Consider the following 24853-nt stretch of genomic DNA (forward strand, 5'->3'; position numbering starts at 1 on the left):
TAAAAATATAAGTTATTTAGGGACAATCTTTTCAGTTCTTCCTCTAAGGAAAATTCTGCCCTTCGACGTACTTAGTGCTCTCCCACTGATATCAATGGGAAGCACATATATGCATTGGATCCTGAGTCTTAGGCAAAACGCCTACCTGACATCTGTGGGATATTTCCTCTAACTGAAGAATTGGACACTCAGTAATTACAATGAGGCCATTTTGCCTGGTAAAATCCCTTCTAGGATCAGTCACTGAAGAGTCCAGCTGATGCCATTGCTACTCCTTCAATGTTATGAGAGTTAGTGACAAGCTAAGTTTAGAATCAATCAGTCCTGCTATTTATGGAGCTGGCTAAAAATGTACTAACTCCTCCCCAAAAAACTGCAGTTCACCAAATCCATATTTTAACAACACAGAGCCTTTGTAATTATAAACTTCAAAACAAAACCAAGGAATTCCATATAATATTTATACTTTCAAAAGTACAATATTAATACAGGTCTGTCAGTTAGAAATAACAGCAGTTTGTTAGGCCTACAGGGTTTCTTTAACATAAAACCAGTTTACAAATGCTGAAAAGCAGTAGTGGTCCAATATTCACCATTACACATGAGTTTTTCTCTTCCAGAAAATAAAAAAAAAATCCCAATTAAATTTACCAGTATCAAGAAATATTAATAAAACGCTCCCAAACATGCCACAATCACTATTCACAAATAAAGTTAAAATGAAATATACAAAAATTCACTTAATACTGTTAAATAACAATAAACTACAAGATTTCCTGAACCGAAATGGTAGGACCCCTGAATGTTTTACAGTGAATGTCAGGAAAAAATTAAGTTATCTATGACTATATTCATGATATACCAGCCAAAGATTTACATGACCATTTCAAAATATACCAATAAAGATTTACAGTCTCTTTAAGATGCACTAAACAAATAGGTTCATAAAGGTGAACACAACCGCTTAAAAATAGTTACCATTACCAAGGGTGTACTTATGATACTCACTGAGATGCATAAGCATAGTAGTAACATGTTTACTATCTCTGGTAAACAGATAACATCTAAGATCTTAAAAACCCTCTAAGTTCCCATGTTTTCAAATGTCTGTAGCATATAGTGAGTTCTTATCAAGTATGTATTTGCATCTTTCCAGTTGATTTCAAGTGAATAATGTCGTAATGAGGGAGCAACGAGAGGGTGGGAAATGGGACATTATTCCCACGCTCTTGTAATTAGTCATCCTGTTCTCTTGTAAAGACAAAGATAGTTTCAAAAGAAAAACAGGGCATAATGTACATGAATGATTTTTTTACTATTTATATTTCTAACTAGGTTAAAAATCAGGTAAAAAAGTCATTGCATCAGAAGGAACCATATGCACAATAATGTGCAAATATCTTCAATCAGAGTAAATCCTGACAAAATTTATCATCCCATCTCCTTTACCTGTAACTGATATAAGATCTGAGAGCAAATAATAGATAACCATTCACTTGTTTGAATCAACTCTCTTAAAACAAAATGTGCTTTATAATATTTCGTCTACTGTATTGCCAATGTTAAATAAGGAATTAAGTGCTATGAACTTAGAGCGTTAAAGATGATTCACCTATAGTCAAGCAAAGCTATGTTTACATTCCAGGAAACACTGCAGTTTAAAAAATACAAAACTGCAGCAGTAAAACAGTTTATGAAGAGAAACAGATGCATTCACATATTCTAAAGCCATTGCAACTTTTTCAGGCATTCAACTGTTGTGTTAACTATACAGACAGTAGTTATTTAGCAGCAATGATTCCGCAATAAATAATGCACTGTGTTTCTCAGTTCTGCACAAAAATTGCAGCTACAGTTACATCAATAGCTGTAACCTACTGGCTCTAATGGCAGAGGAGACCTTAAAACCAACTGTACAAAAAATTGTCACACTGTGACAACAAATATAAAAACATAATCTGCATGTTGGAAATAAAAAGACTCCACTGCGAAGAGGACAGTGTAGACAAACTGAGATTCCAAGTCCACCGAAAGAAACTTCAGTTCTGAGTCCTTGATTGATGAGATACTCTTGGGCTTGAAACTGCATTACCACCTTTAAAAAAGCATGCTCTGCCTTCTGTTCTTCCCATGTGCTAAAACATAACATGAATTCTGTTAAAAAACTGAAGCATTCTTACAACACACACTGTTACGGCACTCTCCTAAGATGTGTTTCTATAAGTGTCCTTTTCTGTAATATCTGATCCTATATTAAATCTCTTGCTAATGCAGTCCAGTGTATTCTCTGTCCTTTGATGCGATATATTTGGTGCTCCTTCCACTGTGTATCAAATAAGTTATTCAGCAGTCAGTCCGTGACTGTTTTTAAGTGCAGTTTTCATGCTACTTGTTCCCTCCCATCTCAAGTAAAACTCATTTGTTTTTTTATGTGTAACTGTATATGTATTTTATGAATCTGAATAATTTCCATATATTCACAAAAATAATTTGTACACATTATTTTCAGTTTATAGTGCATATAGCACAGCACTCTAGATTGAAAACATGAGAAATACCATGAAGAATGTTTCCATACCTGTCTCAGGGTAAGAGGAATTTCGAAAGCCAGGGTCTTTCTGCAACTGAATCTCTTTCAGACTGAATATAGAGACACCTGTAACAATAAAAGAAAATGAAGTTTGCACTCAAATGTGATTACATTTTATTGACAAAATTCTATTCTCAGTTATACCAGTATAAATCTGGAAAAAGCACGTCCTCATCTGGAATAGATAAACTACCTCCCCTAAAATGCTGATAAATATCTGAGCCCACTAATGTGCCTTGATATCGCATGAATTTTCTTTAAGAATTGGGCACCCTGCAAGTAAAAACAAGACACACAAAAGTCTCACTCACAAATCTACTCATTATAAACTATATTTTTCTTCTATGCAAACCAACAAAAATATCTTTAACAACTCGTGTAAATAGAAAATCCATTATATTTTGAATTGATGCTGTTGATTTGTCTTTGAGAGTTTTGCCTAAGAAAGTTACCCATCTTGTGATGTAACATACTTTTATCTGTTTAAATACGACGCACCATGTCAAAAGATCTTTGGTATTTTTAGAGTTTAATTTAGATAATGCTTCGTGCTACTATTAATAAAATAAAGATATTCTCAACCAAAGTCAATGGCACATTACTACTTTTTTATTTCTCTTACTTTCAGGCAAAGCATGTATCCTTGTTCCTAGACTTCTGAAGTATGCGTGTTTCATAGCCTCTTCTGCCGAAACTCTTTTCTTAGATTCATACTGTTAACACAAAGGATTTAATCAAAAATATAATTTCATTTTCCTTACAGTTTTTCTAGTGACAATTAATTAAAAGATAGAAATTGGGTTATTTGTATATGCTCATATTGAGCTGAAATGAAATAAGGTCTCTCTCACACTCCTGGATTTTAAAAAAGATTTCGCAACACCATGCGTTACACCAAGGGTCGGTAACCCAGGCAGTGTGAGTGCCACTGAAAATCAGCTCGCGTGCCGCCTTTGGCACGTGTGCCATAGGCTGCGTACCCCTGCAGCACTTTCTATTAAAGAGGATTTCACACAAACTCCTGATCCATAACAGTGTACTCAACTGGTGTTGCGTTTGCATTTTTGGACCCCAAAGACGATGATGAGTTTATTTTACTAAGAAAACTTGTTGAGCATTCAAGAACAAATTTCAGGCACGAGCTTTAGGTAGTGTTTGCTCAGGATACACAGCTGAATAAAAGACAGATACTGGGGTGGCTTTTAAGCAGCAGGGTGCAACTTTCTTAATTTTATACTAAGTACAGGCAGAATATCTTCAACTCATCTCACATACCATACATTTAACTGGGTCCACACTTCAGTTACAGGGCTCCCACCATACAGCCAATGATTTGGGGCAGATTCCTCAGCCTAATCCCTAGGACTCAGCTTACTTCTAAAATGACTTCCAGTGTGGAAAGGAAGCACATACAGTCCAACTTGCTGCCTGAACGTAGAAAGGCAAAGCCTAACCATGAAACGCACTTGTTAGCCAGAACCATATTTATTAAATTCATACATATAATAAAATTACTGTACCTAAATGCTCTCTTTTTACATTCTATTTTTCTAAGATTTTAGTCTGATTTTATTTTAAGATTTTATTCTTGGGTATCTTAACTTTCTTCTCCCTTTGGCTCATTTTGCTGTTCACTATGTGCTACACGCCTAGGTTTGCTGAATTCAGCTTTAACTGTTAAGAAATGTAGTGAGAATTCAGCTATATGGATTACATTTTATTTTATAAAAGCCAGGAAAAGAAAAATGTAGCCATGTAAAATTAGAGAACAATCCCTGAATTCTTGGGGGGTAAGTGGACTACAACCCACTTAGTTAGCCACCACTAAGGCTACAATTTAGTCACGGAGGTCACGGTAGTGACTTTGCTGGACCTCCGTGGCCTCTAGGGATTCAGGAGGACGACGACGCGGGACTGTGTATCCTTGCCCTGCAACAGGTGCTGGTTGGAACAAGGACCCTGCAGCCCTAGCCCCGTGGCTTCCTCCGGGAGCTGCAGACGGGGCCGTGTGCCCCCACCTGGTGTTGTCCAGGACTTGGTGGGGTTTGCAGCTGGGGCTGTGCTCCCCAGCTCCATGGCATCCCAGGCTTGGCGGGGACTGCGGGCCCCAGCCCTGCAGCCTCCCAGGTTTGGCGGGGCTGCATTCCCCAGCCTCGCAGTGTCCCGGGCTTGGTGGGGCTGCAGCTCCAGAGGCTGCAGCGGGGCCCCTGCGTCCCCCGTTACGGCTTCCCAGGACTGTGTGCCCCCACCACTGAGGCGGGACTTGGCTGGGGCTGCAGTCAGGCTGCGCACCCCTGCCTGGCAGCTGGGCCAGCTCTGGAGCAAGGTCTGTGTATTTCCCATGGCTGCACCCCCCACTGCAGTCACTGGAGTCGGGAGAGTGTCTTCTGCCATGGCGGGGGGGGGGGGGGGAGCGCTCAGCCTTTCCGCCCCTCCCCGCCATGGGACTCCATTCCTCCCCACTACCTAGCCCTGCCTCTGGTTATTTTTAGTAACGTAATGGACAATTCACGGCTCTGTGAATTTTTGTTTATTCCCTGTTCATGACATTTACTAAAGAAACTGTGAAGAAATCTTAGCCTTAGCGATCACACAGTGAACCTCTCATCAACTGTACTTAAAGCCCTAGTCAAACTTCAACTGCATATATGATGTAACTGATTTTGTGGATTTGAGCCTTTAAAAAGGAATCCAAAAATAAATTTTAAAAGGGCTAAAATATGGAAAGCGTCTTACCTGAAGAAACTTTGCTATCAATTCAATTCCTTCGGAGTCTAGCCTAGAAATAACAAAAAACACCAAATAGTTTAGAGAGCAATATTCATAAGTGCAAAGTTAGAATGGAGTGGATTTCATAAGATTATATCCCACTTCAAAACAAAATTAATTTAATTAAAAATTGAAGAAATACTTACACCTTGAACATCTTCTGTGTGTTTGTGTATATGCATATGTACATACATAAAGATATCCCAACATTTCAAAAGACTGACTGTGATCACATGAGTTGTAGAATTTACTGATGATAAATCAGTGGGGAGATAGAGAAGGACCGTGACTCTTGGATTGTGACTCAACAGGGTGACAAGGTCATCTGACATTAGCAATTTTATTGTTTCCCAATAGTTTTTAAAACTTAAACCCACTGATTGGATAGGAGGGCAAGAGTGCAAAACTATGTTTCTTTACGATCAAAAGAAACGTGCTTGGCTTTGCTGAAAAGTTCAGTTATGGCAATGATACTTGAAATGTACTAGATACAGACCCTTCAGATTCCTAACCAGGGCTTTAGAAAAGACGATTACTCACCGTTGTAACTGTTGTTCTTTGAGATGTGTTGCTCCTATCCATTCCAGTTAGGTGTGCGTGCGCCGCGTGCACGGCTCGTCGGAAAATTTTTACCCTAGCAACACTCGGTGGGTCGGCTGGGCGCCCCCTGGAGTGGTGCCGCTATAGCGCTAGATATATACCCCAGCCGACACGTCCGCTCCTCAGTTCCTTCTTGCCGGCTACTCCGACAGTGGGGAAGGAGGGCGGGTCTGGAATGGATAGGAGCAACACATCTCGAAGAACAACAGTTACAACGGTGAGTAACCGTCTTTTCTTCTTCGAGTGATTGCTCCTATGCATTCCAGTTAGGTGATTCCCAAGCCTTACCTAGGCAGTGGGGTCGGAGTGAGACGTGGCAGAGTGTAAGACTGCTGAGCCGAAGGCTGCATCGTCTCTGGACTGTTGCACCAGTGCGTAGTGGGAAGCAAAGGTGTGAACGGAAGACCAGGTCACAGCGCGACAGATGTCCTGAATGGGGACATGGGCCAGGAAGGCAGCCGAAGAGGCTTGCGCTCTTGTAGAGTGAGTGGAGAGATGACCAGCCGGAACCTGAGCGAGCTCGTAGCATGTCTTGATACATGACGTCACCCAGGCCGAAATCCGCTGGGAAGAGACTGGCATGCCCTTCATGTGATCTGCTACCGCCACAAAGAGCTGGGGCGAACGGCGGAAAGGCTTCGTTCGCTCTATGTAAAAGGCGAGGGCCCGACGCACGTCGAGGCTATGAAGCTGTTGTTCCCTACGAGATGCGTGCGGCTTTGGAAAGAAGACCGGGAGGAAGATGTCCTGGTTCACATGGAAAGCTGACACTACCTTAGGCAGGAAGGCGGGGTGTGGCCGAAGCTGCACTTTGTCCTTATGGAAGATAGTATACGGCGGGTCAGCCGTCAGGGCACGAAGCTCAGAGACTCACCGAGCCGAAGTAATTGCGACGAGGAAGGCCGTTTTCCAGGACAAGTAGAGAAGGGAACACGTGGCCAAGGGCTCAAAGGGGGCTCCCATAAGCTTGGCTAAGACCAAGTTCAAATCCCAGGTTGGAGTTGGGCGCCGTACCGAAGGGTATAATCGTTCTAGCCCCTTTAGAAAACGGGAAACCATGTGATTGGAAAAGATGGAACGTTCCACTATGCTGGGCCTAAAGGCGGAAATCGCTGCCAGGTGCACTTTCAAGGAGGAGATAGCGAGGCCTTGCTCCTTGAGGGACCAGAGATAGTCCAGGATCTTGGGAATAGGTATCAGGAGAGGGTTGAGACCTTTCTGACCGCACCAGAGCGTGAAACACTTCCACTTAGCGAGGTAGGTCGACAGAGTAGAAGGTTTTCTGCTCTCTAGCAGCACCTGCTGCACTGCAGCGGAACAGTCCTGCTCTGCTTGGGTTAGCCATGCAGGAGCCAAGCCGTCAGGTGGAGGGACTGCAGGTCCGGGTGGCGAAGCCTGCCGAAGTCCTGCGTTATGAGGTCCGGCCATAGCGGGAGGGGAATAGGATCCGCCACTGAGAGGTCGAACAGCAGGGTATACCAGTGCTGTCTCGGCCACGCCGGAGCAACGAGAATAAGGTGGGCCCTGTCCCTCCGGAGCTTGAGCAGTACCTGGTGTATGAGGGGGAACGGAGGGAAGGCATACAGCAGGCGATCCTTCCACAGGAGAAGGAATGCATCCGAGAGGGAGCCCTGGGAGCTGCCCTGGTAAGAACAGAACAGATGGCATTTCCTGTTCTCTCTGGAGGCAAAAAGGTCTACCCGGGGAAACCCCCACCTCTGGAAAATTGTGTGCACCACATCGGGATGAAGCGACCACTCGTGGGAGAGGAAAGACCTGCTGAGGCGGTCTGCCAGTGTGTTCTGCACTCCCGGGAGAAACGATGCTACTAGATGGATGGAGTGGGCTATGCAAAAGTCCCACAGTTGCATCGCTTCCGTGCAAAGCCGGGAGGAACGTGCTCCGCCCTGCTTGTTGATGTAGAACATCGCTGTCGTGTTGTCTGTGAGGACGGACACGCAGCGACCTTGGAGTTGGGAGTGAAAGGTCTGGCACGCCAAGCGAACTGCTCGTAGTTCCCGGACGTTGATGTGGAGGGTCAGCTTGCGGGGTGACCAAAGGCCCTGGGTGTGTAGGCCGCCGAGGTGCGCACCCCACCCCATGGCTGAGGCGTCCATAGTTAAAGTGATGGAGGGGTGAGGGGGGGCGGAACGGAACCCCGGCACACACCACCCCTGGGTCCAACCACCAGTTGAGCGATACGAGGACTGGTTGCGGAATCGTGACCACCGTGTCTATCAAGTCCCTGTGTGGGCGGTAAACCGACGCCAACAACGTTTGAAAGGTGCGAAGGCAGAGTTTCGCGTACGGGGTCACGAAAGTGCACGCTGCCATGTGGCCTAGGAGGCTGAGGCAGGTGCGCACCGTTGTTGTCGGGAAGGACCGCAGGCTTCGGATGATGGAAGCCATGGCCTGGTGTCGAGGCAGAGGGAGACAGGCCCTGGCAAGATTGGAATCCAGGACCGCGCCGATGAATTCTATCCTCCGCGTTGGAGTCAAGGTAGACTTCTCGGCGTTGATCATAAGGCCTAGGTGTTGGAACAGGCCTAGGATCTCGGTCATTTACGGCGCTACTGGCTGATGTTCCGCGGACCAGCCAGTCGTCGAGATATGGGTAAACATGTATCCGGCGACGCCGAAGGGTCGCGGCGACCACCGCCATGCACTTGGTGAAGACCCTCGGTGCCGTGGAGAGACCGAAGGGGAGCACCGTAAACTGGTAGTGCTGGTGGTTGACGACAAAGCGCAGGTAGCGACGATGAGGAGGATAAATGGAAATATGGAAATACGCGTCCTTCATGTCGAGGGCGGCAAACCAGTCCCCCGGATCCAGGGAGGGAATAATGGTCCCCAGGGTTACCATGCGGAACTTGAGCTTGACCAGAAATCTGTTGAGCTCTCGGAGGTCGAGGATTGGTCGCAGACCTCCCTTCGCCTTGGGGATTAGGAAATATCGGGAATAAAATCCCCTGCCCCGCATGCCTTCCGGCACCTCCTCTATGGCACCCAAACTCAACAGAGTCTCGACCTCTTGGAAGAGGAATTGCTCTTGAGAGGGGTCCCTGAAGAGGGACGGGTAGCGTGGGTGAGAGGGAGGGGGCGAAATAAACTGGAGGCGGTAACCAGACTCCACTGTGCGAAGTACCCAGTCATCGGTTGTTATCTGGGACCACGCCGGTAGGAATCGGGAGAGACGGTTGAAAAACAACGGGGAAGGATCCGGTAAAGAAACTGGTGGGCCGTCCTCGGGCGTCCCATCAAAAGTTTTGTTTGGGTCCCGAGGTAGGCTTGGAGGGCTGTTCTGGGCCACCCGTCGTAACAAGTCCTGATGGGCCCGGAGATCAATTGGTGGAGGGCCCAAGGAGGACGCCCCAGCCACGGCCTCATCCGGTGAGGAAGAGGATGATAAGCCCGGGAGCAACGTGTCCGGTGGGGGCTCATCGAGCTGCTGCGGGGCGTCAGTGACAGGGGGATGCTCCGCACCCGTGGATGCCAGCGTCTCCTCTACCACGGTCGTGGGAGGAGGTCTGCTGACCGTAGCCTCAGGCGCTCTGTGGTCGGATGCCCTGGAGCGCTGGGTGGAAAAGGGCACTCCTTGAGTCTCATGGTAGGCCCATGGAGTCCAGAAGCCCCATTGAGGAGGACCCTGCTCTTGCCCTTGAGGCTCGGTGCGTTGGTCAACGGCACTGTCTGCTTGAGAGGAGACGGATGGCTGTCTCAAAGGCAACGGCGGGGCGGAGAGACTATGCAACTGCGCCGTCGACGCCGCAGGTACGTTCCTGGACGGTGCCGGGGAACGGTGCCGGTCCTCGCGGTGGCGGGAATGAGACCGGGACCATCGACCGTGCCGGTGCCGGGAGGTCGACCGGGATCTCGAGTCCCGACGGTGGGAGCGGCTGCGGGATGACCGGTACCGGGAACGGTACCGAGAGCCGGATCGGTGCCGGTAGTGCCGGTCAGGAGAGCGGGACCGGGATTGCCTCCGCGAGTACGACCGGTACCGCGATGGAGAGCGGTATCGGGACTGCGAGCAGTGCCGAGATCTGGAGCGGCGTGAGCGTGAACGTCTCCGGGATCGGGACCGGGACCTGGAGTACCGTCTCTCCTGTCTGTCAGGGGAAGGAGGCTGCATGATAGCCGGCTTACCCGCTGACTTAACAACCCGCACCAGCGGTGCCGGGGGTTGAGTATGCGCTGGCTCTGTCAACGCAATGAGTTCTCTCGCCGTTGAAAAGGTTTCGGGTGTCGACGGGAGAACGAGCTCGACCGCGGTATGCACCGGGGAGCAAGGAGGTACCGGACTTGACGGCCCTTGCGGTGCCGGAGTCAATGGTACAGCGCAGGGTTTATGCGCTGTCGGTGCCGGGGGCGCCTGTGCCGGTGGTTGGGCGAGAGGTCCTGGTGCAGAGGCCTTTGAGGACGTCTGCGCTGGCTTTCGTTTCCTCGAGGGCGAGAGGGAACGGTGCCGGGATGCTGGTGCCGGCTGCTGCTTCTTCATGGCCTCGGTACCGGAACGGCCAGGAACCGCTGGAGCGCTCCGCACCGATGAAGACTGTGGAGCGGCCGGTGCTGGCACCGCGGGGCTAAGTGCCGATTCCATCAGGAGCTGCTTCAAGTGAATGTCCCGCTCCTTCTTTGTCCTTGGCTTAAAGGACTTGCAAATGCGGCACTTATCGGTAAAATGAGACTCTCCTAAGCACCGCAGGCAGGAGTCGTGAGGGTCTCCAATCGACATGGGCCGCTGGCAGGCCGAGCACGGCTTAAATCCCGGTGCCTTGGGCATGAGCCCGCACCGGGGTGGGAAAGAAGGGCTAGGCCCCTCGATTTCCCTAAACTAACTATACACTAAATACAACAAACTATTTAAACTAATCTAACTATTATTAAAGAACTATATACAACAAGTATGAAAAGAAAACAGTGATACGCTAGGGCTGTGGAGGTCAACGAAGCACTCCACTGTTCCAACGACCGTCACGGGCGATAAGAAGGAACTGAGGAGCGGACGAGTCGGCTGGGGTATATATCTAGCGCTATAGCGGCGCCACTCCAGGGGGCGCCCAGCCGACCCACCGAGTGTTGCTAGGGTAAAAATTTTCCGAAGAGCCGTGCACGCGGCACGCGCACACCTAACTGGAATGCATAGGAGCAATCACTCGAAGAAGAACCACCACAGAATAGACTGTATCAAATAATTCTTCCCAGATTTTACAATAATCCTACTACATGATGGGACGGGACTTTGGGAATTCAGTAGGTGCAATGTGAATAGTCCTACTATGTAGACATTATAAATAACAGTTATATATGCCACTACTGAATCTCAGTGTTTGGATTTACAGTGCTCTGAGTAATCAGGAACGCAGCAGTGCTAAATCTCAAATTAATGAACTCTGCTAGATACCATTAACTTCAGCCTACAGCATGTAGCTTGACATGTGGTCATTTAAGGGACATATAGTTAACATGTAACAGCACAGTATACATGGAAACTTGTTCTTGTGTAAAAATAGGTGCATAGACACAAAAATATAGCAGCCACTGTACAAGTAGAAATTCTAGTAGTGAAACATAAAATACCTTGGTGCATGGTTGATGAGAGGCTGTGGTTTGTATTTGGGAAAGTTGTAGTTCCTAAATTCATCATTGGAAGAAATGCCCGGCCATGTTTCTTGAGAAGGAGTTCCTGTGTTTAAATCAAAACAAATTAAATATATAGAAGTTATATTAATTATAGACAAGACAAAAATAATTTTTTAGCATTTAGCCCTGGAACATATCACAATCGAAAAGGGATTACTGTTTTCCAACTTCAGTCATTTTGTTTAAAATGTACAGATTCAACCTTGTACAAAATGAGTGATGTTGCATTTAGGTGAAGATGAATAAATACAACGTTAAAGTTTATTCCCTCTTTACAGAAAAAGGATCTGCCCTGTACCTTATAGTAACAAATTCTTTTTCAAAAATGCTCTCGTAGATGGGTGAAGTAAATCTACAAGTGTAATATTATTGGTGGTAATATTCAATTTACCCAAAAGTCTGAAAATTAAGTGCAGTTCATCTTCAACAGTTGAACCAGGAAAGAGAGGTCTTCCAGATGCCATTTCGAAAAATATGCATCCAACACCCCTTTATAAAGACAAAGAAAAAGAAAGATGAACAAGTAAGTAAGTAAAAAATAAACTAACAAAAAATTTACCTTTTAAAACATTCAGCTCCTCAATATCTTTGTGGATTAACTATATTTGCCATTAACTATATACCTCTATTGGAAATATTGATGTAAATGAGGAAATTAACAGCCAAACAGTTCACAAGTGCTGAACAAAACCTCTGCAATACATAGATTATATCTTTTCCTTCCAAAACACACACACAAAGCAAAGGGAAGCACTGATAAACTAGACATTTAAGATAAATATTTAATCAATATAATATAATAATACCATCATGTCAAACTGGATTTAAATATTGAATCACACTATTGATGCATTGTTAGCAACTTTTTTTATTAGCAATTTTATTTATCATATCTTAAAGGTAACCCTGCAGAAGTTGTCTGAAATTTTGAGGAGCCATTATACTCAGTTACAAGAATCAACGGACAGTTATAACATATCAACTTGAGTATGAACAAAATTAAAATCTGACCAAAGCAAACCTACCACATGTCAATTTGAGTTGAATATTCTGAAGATCCAAGGAGAACATCAGGTGGCCTGTACCATAATGTGACAACTTCATTGGAGTAGGTCTTTGTAGGAACAGACTTCGCTCTAGCCAAACCTTCATAAAAATAAAAATGTCATGTGTTTTTTCTGTAATGGTATCTACCATTTCCCTCAATTAAAATATTGTGTACATCTATTTGCTTTTGTTTGTGCTTCTGCTTTCTTGGCTTCCTCATTTTTAGTCTGATGCAGTGCTAAGTGGTGCAAAGCAGTGACATTATTGCAAGCATCTTAAAAATGAATGAAATCATACTGACCATTCACAACACCCGTTATTTCTGATCCAAAAGGAATAGCATTCTTTCAGAGTTAAGGTTGTTGTGTTGTGATGAAATATGCATTACTTTATACTTGAGAATAATTTGCTTATCATGTGGGCAGTGTAGGATTTACAATGGTCTTAATTATTCATTTCCTTACTTTTAAGTGCTTGTGTTTTGTAAGGGATGTGATAGATCAGGATATTATCACTCAGAAACCCAATTTTTTTTTAAAAAAGTGTTTGATTTTTGAAATAAATGTAAAATATTGCTATTATTAGGCTTGGCAAAATTTATTCTTTTTTTGTCGTTTTGATGGACAATATTGATGGCTATTGTTATGCTTTTTTATTTTTGTTTTTATTGATTTAACTTTTCACTGTTGCAGGAAATGAAGGGACTCACCCATTGGAGGGGTTAGACAATTATTTAATGACACCAGACATTGAGATTCAAGAAGTTAAAGCTTTATAATCGTTAAAGCACAAATTGTCAATATCATATAATGAAAAATACCAAGTAAATATTCTTAAATCAAACCTTAGTAACTTTTAAAGCAGCATTTTTCTTGCTTTCATAAATTCCAGTTATCATCAATGTAAATATATTTTTGGCTGTTTGGGGATATAAATCAGCTGACAGCAATCTAGCCCTTGAGACTGATTGACACCCCAATCTGGCAGAACCACATCAAATCAGAATGTAAATTAAGAATTTTTAAAATGGCTGGCTGTCCCAAAGCATTTTTCCCTGGATAATGGCTCAGTTAAGGACCTCAACCAGGGAGAAATCACAGATCTACAGTATCAGTACAAAGGCTGCCCCCTTCCCTTCTTATAGTGATGAGGTGTTGAGGGGGAGTCATCCTCAAAATATAAAAATAAAGTCAGACTAAAATTTTGGGCTATCATAGCTATCAGAAACTCCTGCAGAATAAGGGCATAGGGTAGTGGCAGTGTTAAGTACTGTACTGCTTAAGAATTTTTTTTAATAGAATTGAAGAATTATTAAAAAGCAAGTTTAGCATAACATACTTGATAAATACACTTCTTATCCTCCCAATTTGGATAATTAATTATATATTTATAGGGCTCAATATTTTTCCGATAAAACTGTGATTCACCTTTAAATATATAGGACTAGATAATGCCCACTGTTCTTTCAAGCACCGAGGCAGGAAAAAGGAGCAAAACATGCTGAGATTATTCACATTTAATCAGCAGCAGGGCACATTGCGTCAATGTGACATCATCTTGCACTTGAGTCTATGGAATCCCCTACGCTCTATCTCATCGGGAGTGAGGGGGATGGCTGGGCAATGAGGTGGTGGAGCCACAGGAAAACTGCTCTCTCCCTCCATGTCCAAAGGGACTTCCCAGAGTAATAATGCCAGACCATGCCAGCACTGTCTTAGGCAACCTCTGTTCTCTACTGGCAACTGCTACTTTCAGAGGAATTTTTGTCCAGGTGTTGGTAAGGAATCAATGGTAACATGACTACTAGTGGAGCTTTACTGACATGGAGAATAATGGCTAGTAGCAATAGGATCCACGTGAATGCCCCAATCCATTGTTGATGCTCACTGAATTTCCCAAAGTATCTTAGAACATCCATAGGTTAGAAGGGCCAGACCCTCTGACAATTCACTAGGTGGGGAACACTCCTCCCCATCATCTTAACAAAGTTATTTCTAGGAAAATTCTGCAAGATAAAGTTCATGGAGTTTCTTGGGCCCTGTGGTGATGATTTGGCCTGTATATCACCAGTTTCAAAGGCAGCACTAATGTTACTTTTAATCTCAACTCAGTTCATTCTCAGCTGACACTTCAACTCACACGTATACCATATGGATGACCAATAAACTGCGAAGTCCAACTTTTGCTTTCCAGTTCAGTACACAGAAACCAGATCACCTGCACACAAATATAGGCTCTAGATCGAGGGTTCTCATCTTTTCCCTGCATATGACTTCACATTCAACTATGTGCAATCGGTCATCCTCAGAGGCATTTCTGAACCAAATCCTTTCTGTTGGTTCCCACTGAGTCAAAGGAAACACCACAGGGATTGATATACAGTTTGTGGAATATTTCCTGAGTCCAAGGATGAAATCACAAATTACTAAGAAAATTGACTTCATCAGAAAACCAGAGAAAGGGAACAAAGGTAGGGCTGGGGTCCTAACTGCCAAATTGAAAGCTAGTGATATAAAAGATTAATTACAGTTCAATTAGGCTTTGTCTACACTGGAACTTCGTAGGCAAAACTTTTGTCATTCAGGAAGCCCTCCGAACAACAAAAGTTTTACTGATGAAAAGTGCTGGTGTAACGGTGCTGTGTCAGCAGGAGCACTCTCCTCCTGACAAAGCTGCTGCCACTTGTGGGTGTGTGTGTGTGTGTGTGTGTGTGTGTGAAAGTTTTTGTCGGCAGGAGAGCTTTCTGCTGCCAACAAACAGCAGCTACACTGTGCAGCTTTTAGTGGCGGGGCTGTAAAGGCACACCCGTGTCACTAAAAGCTGCGTGGTATAGACAAAGCCTTATACAGGTCTGCTTCCAAAGGGCTGCTGCCCCGGCCGGAGAAAGTGTGTCGGGGGCAGGGGGATTGAGTTGTAACTGAATATAATGCATTTTATTCTGAAAACATGGTACAATTCCTGTGGGATAAATAAATAAAACAAACCAATGAGGAGTGAACATGTGATGTCACATACTGGAGAGAAAAAATGATTTAACTTAATTTAAAATGTCAACTAAAAGAGCATAAAGCAGGTGTCAGGGTCCTTCTCAGATAAAAGTGAGTGGTAACAAAACTACTAACAGACGATGTGTGAAACTGGAGTTGCAGACAGAATGAATACAGAAAGAACTATGACACTTAGCACTGTATCCCATATATGAGGCACAGAAAGAGCTGTAAGGCTGAGGCATAGTTCAGGTTGGATGCTGAAACAAATTAAAAAACAAACAAACCAACAACAAACCAGCAATGCTGAAGCCAAACAATCAAACTCTTACCCAAACCAGATTAACAGACAAAAACGAATTATCTGGATGACTTTCAAAAAGTCAGACATGAGCTGCAAACCTGAAATTCCAGCAGCTTTAAACAATGTGGACTGACTTCCCTCAGTGAGCTGACCAATAGGGGTATCCAGCACACAATGGACTTAAAAATCTATTTTTTTAAGGTCAGCTCATGCTACAATTGACAGCTTAGTATGCACCACACTGGAGGTATCTATCCTAGCTGCCATAGAAACCCTCTGACAGCATGGAGCTGGCCTAATGATCTCAATTAAATAACATATTGTTTTCCCTTTACGGGAACACAAGCAATAGCAAAAAAAATGAAGACAGGATCTCACCAGCTATATAAAGCTAGTCAGAGTTACACAATATTGGCTTCAGTAACAGCCTTTAGAATGGATAAAGATATATACAGAAATGGTGTGAATGTGTATTTCCAGTGATTAATTTCCCTGCTGCTTACAAATGGTTTATGTACATAAACACTCCTACCCCCATATGATTTCTAGGTTCAACAAGGTTTACTGGTTTATAAATCTTGGTTTATTTCCAAGATTTTCTTAAAATTGTAATTCAGTAAAGAAAACACTGCTCAAATAAAATAATTTTTTTTCAGTCCATACCAAAGTCTGCTAGCTTTAGTTCTCCTTTCTCATTAATGAGTAGATTTTGTGGCTTCAGGTCTCGATGTAGCACCTTCCTCCTATGACAATAGGCCAAACCACGCAGAATCTGGTATAAAAATAGCTAAAAGAAAAACAAATTAGACTTTCAAAAATATTCATGGGCAAATGTGCAAAGCGGCATGTTACTCTTCCCTTAACAGCAGGTTTTGGGCCATCAGAGCAGCAATTACATGGCTACATTGCAAGCAAGCAAGACAAAAACCTTCTTACACAAGCAAGTCACTTTCCCATGCTAATGTATTCTGACTATCATAACTATTGTTTAAAGCTGTAAGACCTATTTATGCCAGCCAGCTACAACATTATGAAACACTTAGCACATCAAAGATTTTGAGAGTGATTTGCTCTATATAATAGAAGAGAATCAAGTGGCTATTTACTTTATAAGCATTTACTACTGCACTCTAAACGTCTTTCCATGTAACACTCTCAATTACCATATTGATATTCCCTTCTGCTATAGATCTCTCTCTTACAAATGCAACTCTACTCCTGTACTCCCACCATGTAAAGCAGGGGTCGGCAACCTCTGGCACGTGGCTTGCCAGGGTAAGCACCCTGGTGGGCCAGGCCAGTTTGTTTACCTGCTGCGTCAGCAGGTTCGGCTGATCGCGGCTCCCACTGGCCGCGGTTCACAGTCCCAGGCCAATGGGGGTGGCGAGAAGCCGTGGCCAGCACATCCCTCACCCGCGCCACTTCCCGCCACCTCCATTGGTCTGGGATGGCGAATCACGGCCAGTGGGAGCCACGGTCAGCCGAACCTGCCGAGGCAGGTAAACAAACTGGCCTGGCCCGCCAGGGTGCTTACCCTGGTGAGCCGTGTGCCAGAGGTTGCCAACTCCGGATGTAAAGTAAATTTATGTATTGTACGGTAGGGAAAGTGACTACCAGAAGAAGCAATTAGGTACAACACCTCTAAACATTAACGAATCAAAGAAATATAATTGGGGAAATTATGCTCCACCAGTTGTGACTGATATTTCCCCTTTGCTGTGTTTGTATCTTCATATAGCGTGTCACCCTCTATTCCTTCGGGCTGGCAAGCCAGCAACAGTAGCTCCACATTCAAGGACACTACTGCACAGAGCAACTACACACACACACACACACACAAAAGTCTAGGATTAAGCATCCTCGTCAGTTTCCTGTGGTATTTCATAAATAAAACTGCTTTTCAATTGCTTCATGTGTAGAGTGCCTGTGTGTGAGCATGGTGCTTCTACGTAACTACTTCTAGCACCAGTTGTCCCACAACAATCCTTAGTCTGATGAAGGGGAGTGAGCAGACAGAAGATTACTGATAGGAAATGTAGAGAGGACACTTATGCAGAGCAGAAGGTCAGTCAGCATGACAGATTCATCATGATTAGTCCTTTTGAGGGGAAATACCAGAAAGTTTTTATATAACACAGTTTCCCAACACATGGGTTATTTTTGCAGCAGATGACACCCCCAAGTCTTCCACAAACTCATACAAACAGGCAAGCTCCAGGTTATATTTGTCTAACCTCAGTTTGCTTATATCACAATGGGATTATCTCCATTGGGGCAGAAAAATTGGGACCATGCATGTTAAAAATGCAGGCTGTGGGCCACTAAGTCCTGCCTGACCTAGTTATGCCTATATTGTTGGAGGGCTATCAATGGCCATTAAGGCACTCACAGATAGTTTATAAAGAGGTTAGCTTCAAACTATAAAAACATGCTGCAAGATCTTTCTCTTCACGTTCATCTAAGATTTTTTAACATGTCCTCTTCATCTTTTTCAATCTTTCTTTAAAGGAGATATGGGAATTTAATTAAAGAATTTTCCTCTTCACTCTGTCCCAAAAGAGACAACAAAGCAGGTTGACGATTGATTTTGCCTCGAAAGGACATTAAAGCTAATGTGGAAACAGAAAAAAATGAAACGACAAACAGTAACCAATATCCAAATCGAAACCTACAGTACTTCAACAAAGAAAGGACTTTACAATATAATGTGAAGGTAAAAACAGGGACAGCAATTCTGCTGGAATGTGCATGAAACACATGTAAACAAATGCTATTCTTGTACATTATGCCATCATCCACAATTGTGCCATTAACTATTGTACAAGTATCAAACCAATTTTCCCTGCATGTGTGTGCATGCATGGTTTTGTTTTTTAGGACAATCACTTGCAAAGTAACAAAATACACTTCTTGCATCTGAAGAAGTGATTTTTTACCCCCGAAAGCTTATGCCCAAATAAATCTGTTATTCTTTAAGGTGCCACTGGACTCCTTGTTGTTTTTTTAAAGTACACTTCCGTTCAATGTCGACAGGAGTAGAAATATTCCCCACATACCTTCGATGAACAGTTAACGTCCTCTATACAAATTACATATTGTTAAATAATTAAGCTGATTGAAGTCCAGCATAAGCCATACCATGGCTGGGCAACACTGTTACCTCAGCTTCAGTTTCCCCCATTTCCCCTTCTCGCTCCAAGGCATTTCAAAATAGTGTTCTGGCTTCTTGGGGCCTGGTTTGCTAAACTATTTTGCAAAATAATATGAACAGTTCCCTTGGCCCTTCCAAGCACAAGTGGTTCCTTCCCAAGTCCCTTTAAACAGTTCTTTTCTGTTTTACAGTATTGGGTTCAACAGAATAAGGTTCCTTCCCTGCTCCTACTATTACTTGGCTCTTTTCTGAGCGCAACACAGTACCTCTAAGCCATTCCCTGGGCTCCATCCACAGCCCTTCTGATAGCAGTTTTTTGCCCTTTGGAACATAGTTCTCTGTGGTCCTCCTTTCTAGGAACTACAGTCCTCCTCCTTTTGGTACAAGATTCTCCACAGCTTTCCTTCCAAGGGCTGTCCCTGAATCTTGGCCTACCATCATCATGACTTTATTAACATAAGATCCACACGCACCTCTGCAGCAGTCGGCTTTCCCCTGTGCTCCCTGGAGATCTCTCCCTTGAATGAGCTACAGGCTTTTTTTTTAAAAATCTTACAGCCCCACCATGTGAATGTCAGTTAGCCCCTCCCATTGCACAGAAGGACTTATCCCCATGTTGGTCATGCAATCATGCCAGAGAAAGCGTAAATCTCAGAATGCCTGATCTACACTGCACGGTTAGGTCGATGTAAGCTGCTTTGTGTTGATCTAGCTGTGGAAGTGAAGAAGCCGGCAAATGTTCTCTGTATGCTGATTTAGTACCACTGCCTCCATGAATGGCATAGAATCACGGTCGATGTAATTAGGTCAATGCAGTGGCAGTGTAGATACTGTGTTGCTTACGTCAACTGGCACTGGCTTTCAGGAGCCATCCCACAATGCCCTACACTGACAATACAATCAATGCAAGTGCTCTCAGTGAGGATGCGCACCGCCACCATAATGAGCCAAGTGTGCACAAACACAAGCAATTTAATAACTGTAGTGGCTGTATGCTGGCGTAAGCTAGGTCAACATAATTTTGTAGTGTGGACATGGCCTAGGTCTTGGAACAGGACATAACTATCCTTAAAGGGGACACACTGTTCTGTTAAAAATCTTATTTCCCAATAGGAAAATATTTTAAAAAGAACACAACTTTTACTAAAGCCATGATTTGTGTCATTAAATTCTTCGGCATGACTGTATCTATTATTATCAGAAAGAGCAGTTGTGAGCAACTAAGTTGTAAGTTCCCCGTGGTTTTAAAATCAGAACAAAAAATGTTTGAAATCAATCATTATCATTAAAAAACATTCACTCACCTTTACATTGTGCATACTCATGATGTTACCACAGTCATCCATGTACTGCTTTAGGTCCTTGTCCTGTCAAAAAAACCACCACCACTGTTTAATATAAAACAGTTTTTTGACAGAAAATTGAGCTTTTGATTCAATGGAATTTTTCGCAAAAAGTATCTGTGTGCTGTGGAAAATTTTGAGTTTTCATCAAATAAAAAAAAAAATCAAAAACCCAAAGAGAGAAAACTCCCCTGCCCATAAGGAAAGTAAAAGTGTTCCGCCAACCTCCCTCCAACATTTTCAGATCAGTTCTACTTATTATACTACATTTTATTTTTTTCCCCAAAGGCTATATGTTATGTTCAATTTTAATTATTACCCATTCTCTTTATTTGGAAGAGAACTAAGTTTTCATGAATTCTGTGCACTACACCTTTAGATGTTCCATCAGTTACCATAGATATGGTTAGAATAACTTCAGCAAATGTATATGTAATATGGAGTGAAAAAAAGCTAAAACAAATCTGTATCATGCAGGAAAGTGACTTAGGTGTCTAACTGTAGGTACTCAAGTTTGAAAATGTAGGCCATAATATTTAACAGCCCTGTTTCAAAAGAAATTTAAAATAGTAATTTCTATACTATTATTGTTTTACAGCACCTGCAAGTATGCTAGGTGCCTCACAGTACCAATATCATTCAACATAATACTGCAATTATTTTATTCTCTGTCCATTTTCTTCTAAAACCATAATTTTGGTTTAAGTGAGCATTTTGGTCCAGAATAACTGAGGTGGTAAAATTTGCAGATGATAACTACCTTAAGTAGTTTTGTAAGTCCGAGGCAGACAGCAAAGAGCTACAAAAGGGTCTCTCAAAACTGGGTGACTGGGCAACAAAATGGCAGATGAAATTCAATTTTGATAAATGCAAAGTAATGCACATTGGAAAACAAAATCCTAACTATACATATAAAATGATGGGGTCTAAATTAGCTGTTACCACTCAAGAAAGAGATCTTGGAGTCACTGCGGATAGTTCTCTGAAAACACCCACTCAACATGCAGCAGCAATCAAAAAAGCGAACAGAATGTTGGGCATCATTAAGAAAGGGATAGATAATAAGACAGAAAATATTATATTGCCTATATATAAATTCACAGTATGCCTACTTCTTAAATACTGTGTGCAGATGTGATTGCCACATCTCAAAAAAGATAAATTGGAATTGGAAAAGGTTCAGAAAAGGGCAACAAAAATGATGAAGGTCATGGAACAACTGCCATATGAGGAGAGATTAATAAGACTGGGACTTTTCAGCTTGGAAAAAAGACGACTAAAGGGAGATATGATAGAGGTATATAAAATCATGACTGGTGTGAAGAAAGTAAATAAGGAAGTGTTATTTATTCCTTCTCATAACACAAGAACTAGGGGTCACCAAATGAAATTAATAGGCAGCAAGTTTAAAACAAACAAAAGGAAATACTTTTTTCACACAATTCATAGTCAACCTGTGGAACTCCTTGCTAGAGGATGTTGTGAAGGCGAAGATTATAACAGGGTTCAAAAAAGAACTAGATAAATTCATGGAGGATAGGGTCCCTCAATGGCTATTAGCCAAGATGGGCAGGGATGGTGCCCCTAGCCTCTGTTTGCTGGAAGCTGGGAATGGGCGCCAAGGAATGGATCACTTGATGATTACCTGTTCTGTTCATTCCCTCTGGGGACCTGGCATTGGCTACTGTCACAAGACAGGATACTGGGCTAAATGGACCTTTGGTCTGACCCAGTATGGCCGTTCTTTTGTTCTTAATAATTACCTATAAGTCAAACCTACACCAAGCAATTTATGACAATTTGACAGTGAATGTTATGTCTGACAACATAACTAGCTTTCTGTGAAATATGCTATTTGCCTTCCATGTTCCACTGGATTATACGTAGGAAAATAGTATGATGACAGAATAATATCAAGTCCTTTATTTATTTATTTTTTTAAATGCACCACAAAGTTAATCGTGTTTGTGTTTCTCTAGGTAGAAAATTAAATAAGACGTTCTAAACAGATCCATTAAATGTAAAGCTTTATTACTGTTTTAATGCTTACCAGGTACTCGAAGACGAGAGTCAAAGATTTTTCTGTGTGAACAATATCATGTAAAGTAACAATATTTGCATGCTTTAGGTCTTTTAATAATGACACTGCAAAAGAGAAAAAAAGAAAATTAAAGCTTAAGGATAGGACTTGAGGGGAAAACTAAGGAGTAAATGTATTTCTATTTAATCCAAAATTATGAGTTATTTGTTTAATTTCTATGGTAATTTAAATAATGTAGTTTTCAAAATTTAATATTTCCTAAAGCATTAAGTTAACCCATTCATTCACATAAGAAAAATTCATCTAGTGCACACTGTGAAGCAGACAAGACCACGTACCACCACTGAACTGCAGTTATAATTAATTCATACACTATATGGACAGACAGTATTTCAGGCACAAGTTAGTCATGTCATGGTATATACTCTAAACTCCAGAAAGTTGTTTGCTTCTGTTATAATTAACAGTAAATTATAAAAGCCCCACTAATTTCTAACACTTAGAAAACTTCATTTATTTGAGAACACAATTACAGTCCATGAAATAAATGCATTTGAAATGTGTCTCAAAATTGCAACTCAATTAAACTTGATTGCAGTACCCCATATGATAAATAGTGTTAGTTACTGTAATATCCAGTTTACATGAGAATAGCCTCAATTCTTTGGTCAAACTGTATAATTTCAGTTAATGATATATTTTAAATAAAAGGAAAAAATATTTTCTGCACCTTCTCTTATGGCTGTGCATGGTGCCCCCTCTTCATGTTCCAGTCGGATTTCTTTTAGAGCTACCAGGTTCTCTGTCAATTTACTTCTTCCCTTATATACTGTTGCATAAGTACCCTATGTGATAAGGGGAAAGGAATACATTTAAAACTTTTCTTTTATAGAAAGCGCAATATACACACACAAAACCTCTACCCCAAACAAATAAGATCTATATGACAGGTCCTACAATTAGTTTCATTTGGTAGCAGCAGCTTCTGGAAATGACCCCCCCCCCCTTTTTTTTTTGACACAAGCATAATTCATCAATGACTTTCAGACACAGTCCCTGATTTTCAAAGAGTCTGAGCACTCTCAACCCTAGATGAAGTCAATGGGAGCTGCAAGTTTAGAACCTTCTGAAAGTCAGGCCCAAACCTTTTAAGACTACGCCAAGGAAATGGAAAAGACGCTATCAAAAATAATAAAAATATGTTCACTATACATTTAATTTCACAGGAGAAGACAGGTAAAACAAACACAATTTTTCATTTTTGCTGACATAATGGACACTATGGATTATTAAGCTCATCTTTTGGTATTTGCTTCATTAGTCCAATATAGGCATAAAAAACACCCAGAAAATGTGTTACATAATTATACAGGGTACTGGAGAGAGAGTCCTTTTCAGCAGATTGCTACAATCAGTTTATATTAAATATCAAAAATAAGGGACAGTAACATCTTGGGTAAAATTACATATCCTGGATTGTTCATTACACTATAGAGTAATTAAAGTGAAATACAATAAATCCATATCTATGCAGACGATCACCCTATATATTTATTAACATTTTCACAAAGATATGTAACATTACATCAGGTTATAGAGCTATCCAATATAAAAAGGAGGTGAATTAAATGATAGGCATTTGGAGGGGGCTGAAACATTGCATCTCAAAAACAGAGGATTCATAATTGCAAAGTCAAGTAACATAGTATACAACATATGTGTGCTTTTGCATGTGTGTTTGTATAGCAGTCATTAGTATTTAACTGCTGAACAGGTAACACAGGCCTTCATAGAGGATTTCCTAGTGGAGTTTTGCTTTTCCCAAGCTCTATGAAACTCTGTTTGGTTTGGTGGTGGTGTTCTGTTGTTGTTTCGTTTTTGGTAACAGTATGCATATATACATATGTATATTGACAAGCTGAGTGATAGTGACATTACTTTGTGTGTTAACATATATGTTTAGTTTAATGAAAGAGCTCTATCAAATATGTAGATACAATGTAGTTCAACTTTAAAACCAAGGGCAACATATAAGTAAGTTCCAAGTAAAGAAAGCATATTATTGTCAAAATGATAATCACTACTGAAGAAAATTATACAAACCTCTCCAAGCTTTTCCAATTTGATGTAAGTTTCCATTTTCCCAAATCCAATTTCTGACTGTAATGCAAGCAAAAAGATGGTACATTTAGTATAAACATAAAAATTAATCAGGAGCAGTATTTCACTGTATATATCACTTATTCAACAAACTAAAAACATTTGTTTCATAAAATATCCTAAAGCTGAGAAGCAATCTTTATAAAATTGGGTTTTAAGAGTTATTTGAGCACATCATATTACAAGGACTTGTCTCTAAAGAACCAATCCTGAAGCTC

The 24853-nt window shown here is 42.1% G+C and overlaps 1 protein-coding gene across 1 annotated transcript in view; it reads right to left on the bottom strand.

Annotated features, from left to right (window-relative positions):
* Positions 1–447: 447 nt before the first annotated feature.
* The window catches only part of CDK17 (cyclin dependent kinase 17), a 184579-nt gene continuing 160173 nt past the window's right edge, over positions 448–24853 (bottom strand). The window contains exons 6-17 of the mRNA XM_044982975.1: positions 24579–24635; positions 23206–23320; positions 22485–22579; positions 20396–20458; positions 16604–16727; positions 12628–12748; positions 11994–12091; positions 11540–11645; positions 5327–5369; positions 3213–3303; positions 2579–2656; positions 448–2135 (exon numbers count right to left, since the gene is read on the bottom strand). Coding sequence (XP_044838910.1) covers positions 2098–2135; positions 2579–2656; positions 3213–3303; positions 5327–5369; positions 11540–11645; positions 11994–12091; positions 12628–12748; positions 16604–16727; positions 20396–20458; positions 22485–22579; positions 23206–23320; positions 24579–24635 — 1029 coding nt within the window. The 3' untranslated portion in view covers positions 448–2097. The remainder of the gene's footprint in view (positions 2136–2578; positions 2657–3212; positions 3304–5326; positions 5370–11539; positions 11646–11993; positions 12092–12627; positions 12749–16603; positions 16728–20395; positions 20459–22484; positions 22580–23205; positions 23321–24578; positions 24636–24853) is intronic.

Source organism: Mauremys mutica, chromosome 1, assembly GCF_020497125.1.
Source record: "Mauremys mutica isolate MM-2020 ecotype Southern chromosome 1, ASM2049712v1, whole genome shotgun sequence".
Classification (NCBI taxonomy): Eukaryota; Metazoa; Chordata; order Testudines; family Geoemydidae; genus Mauremys; species Mauremys mutica.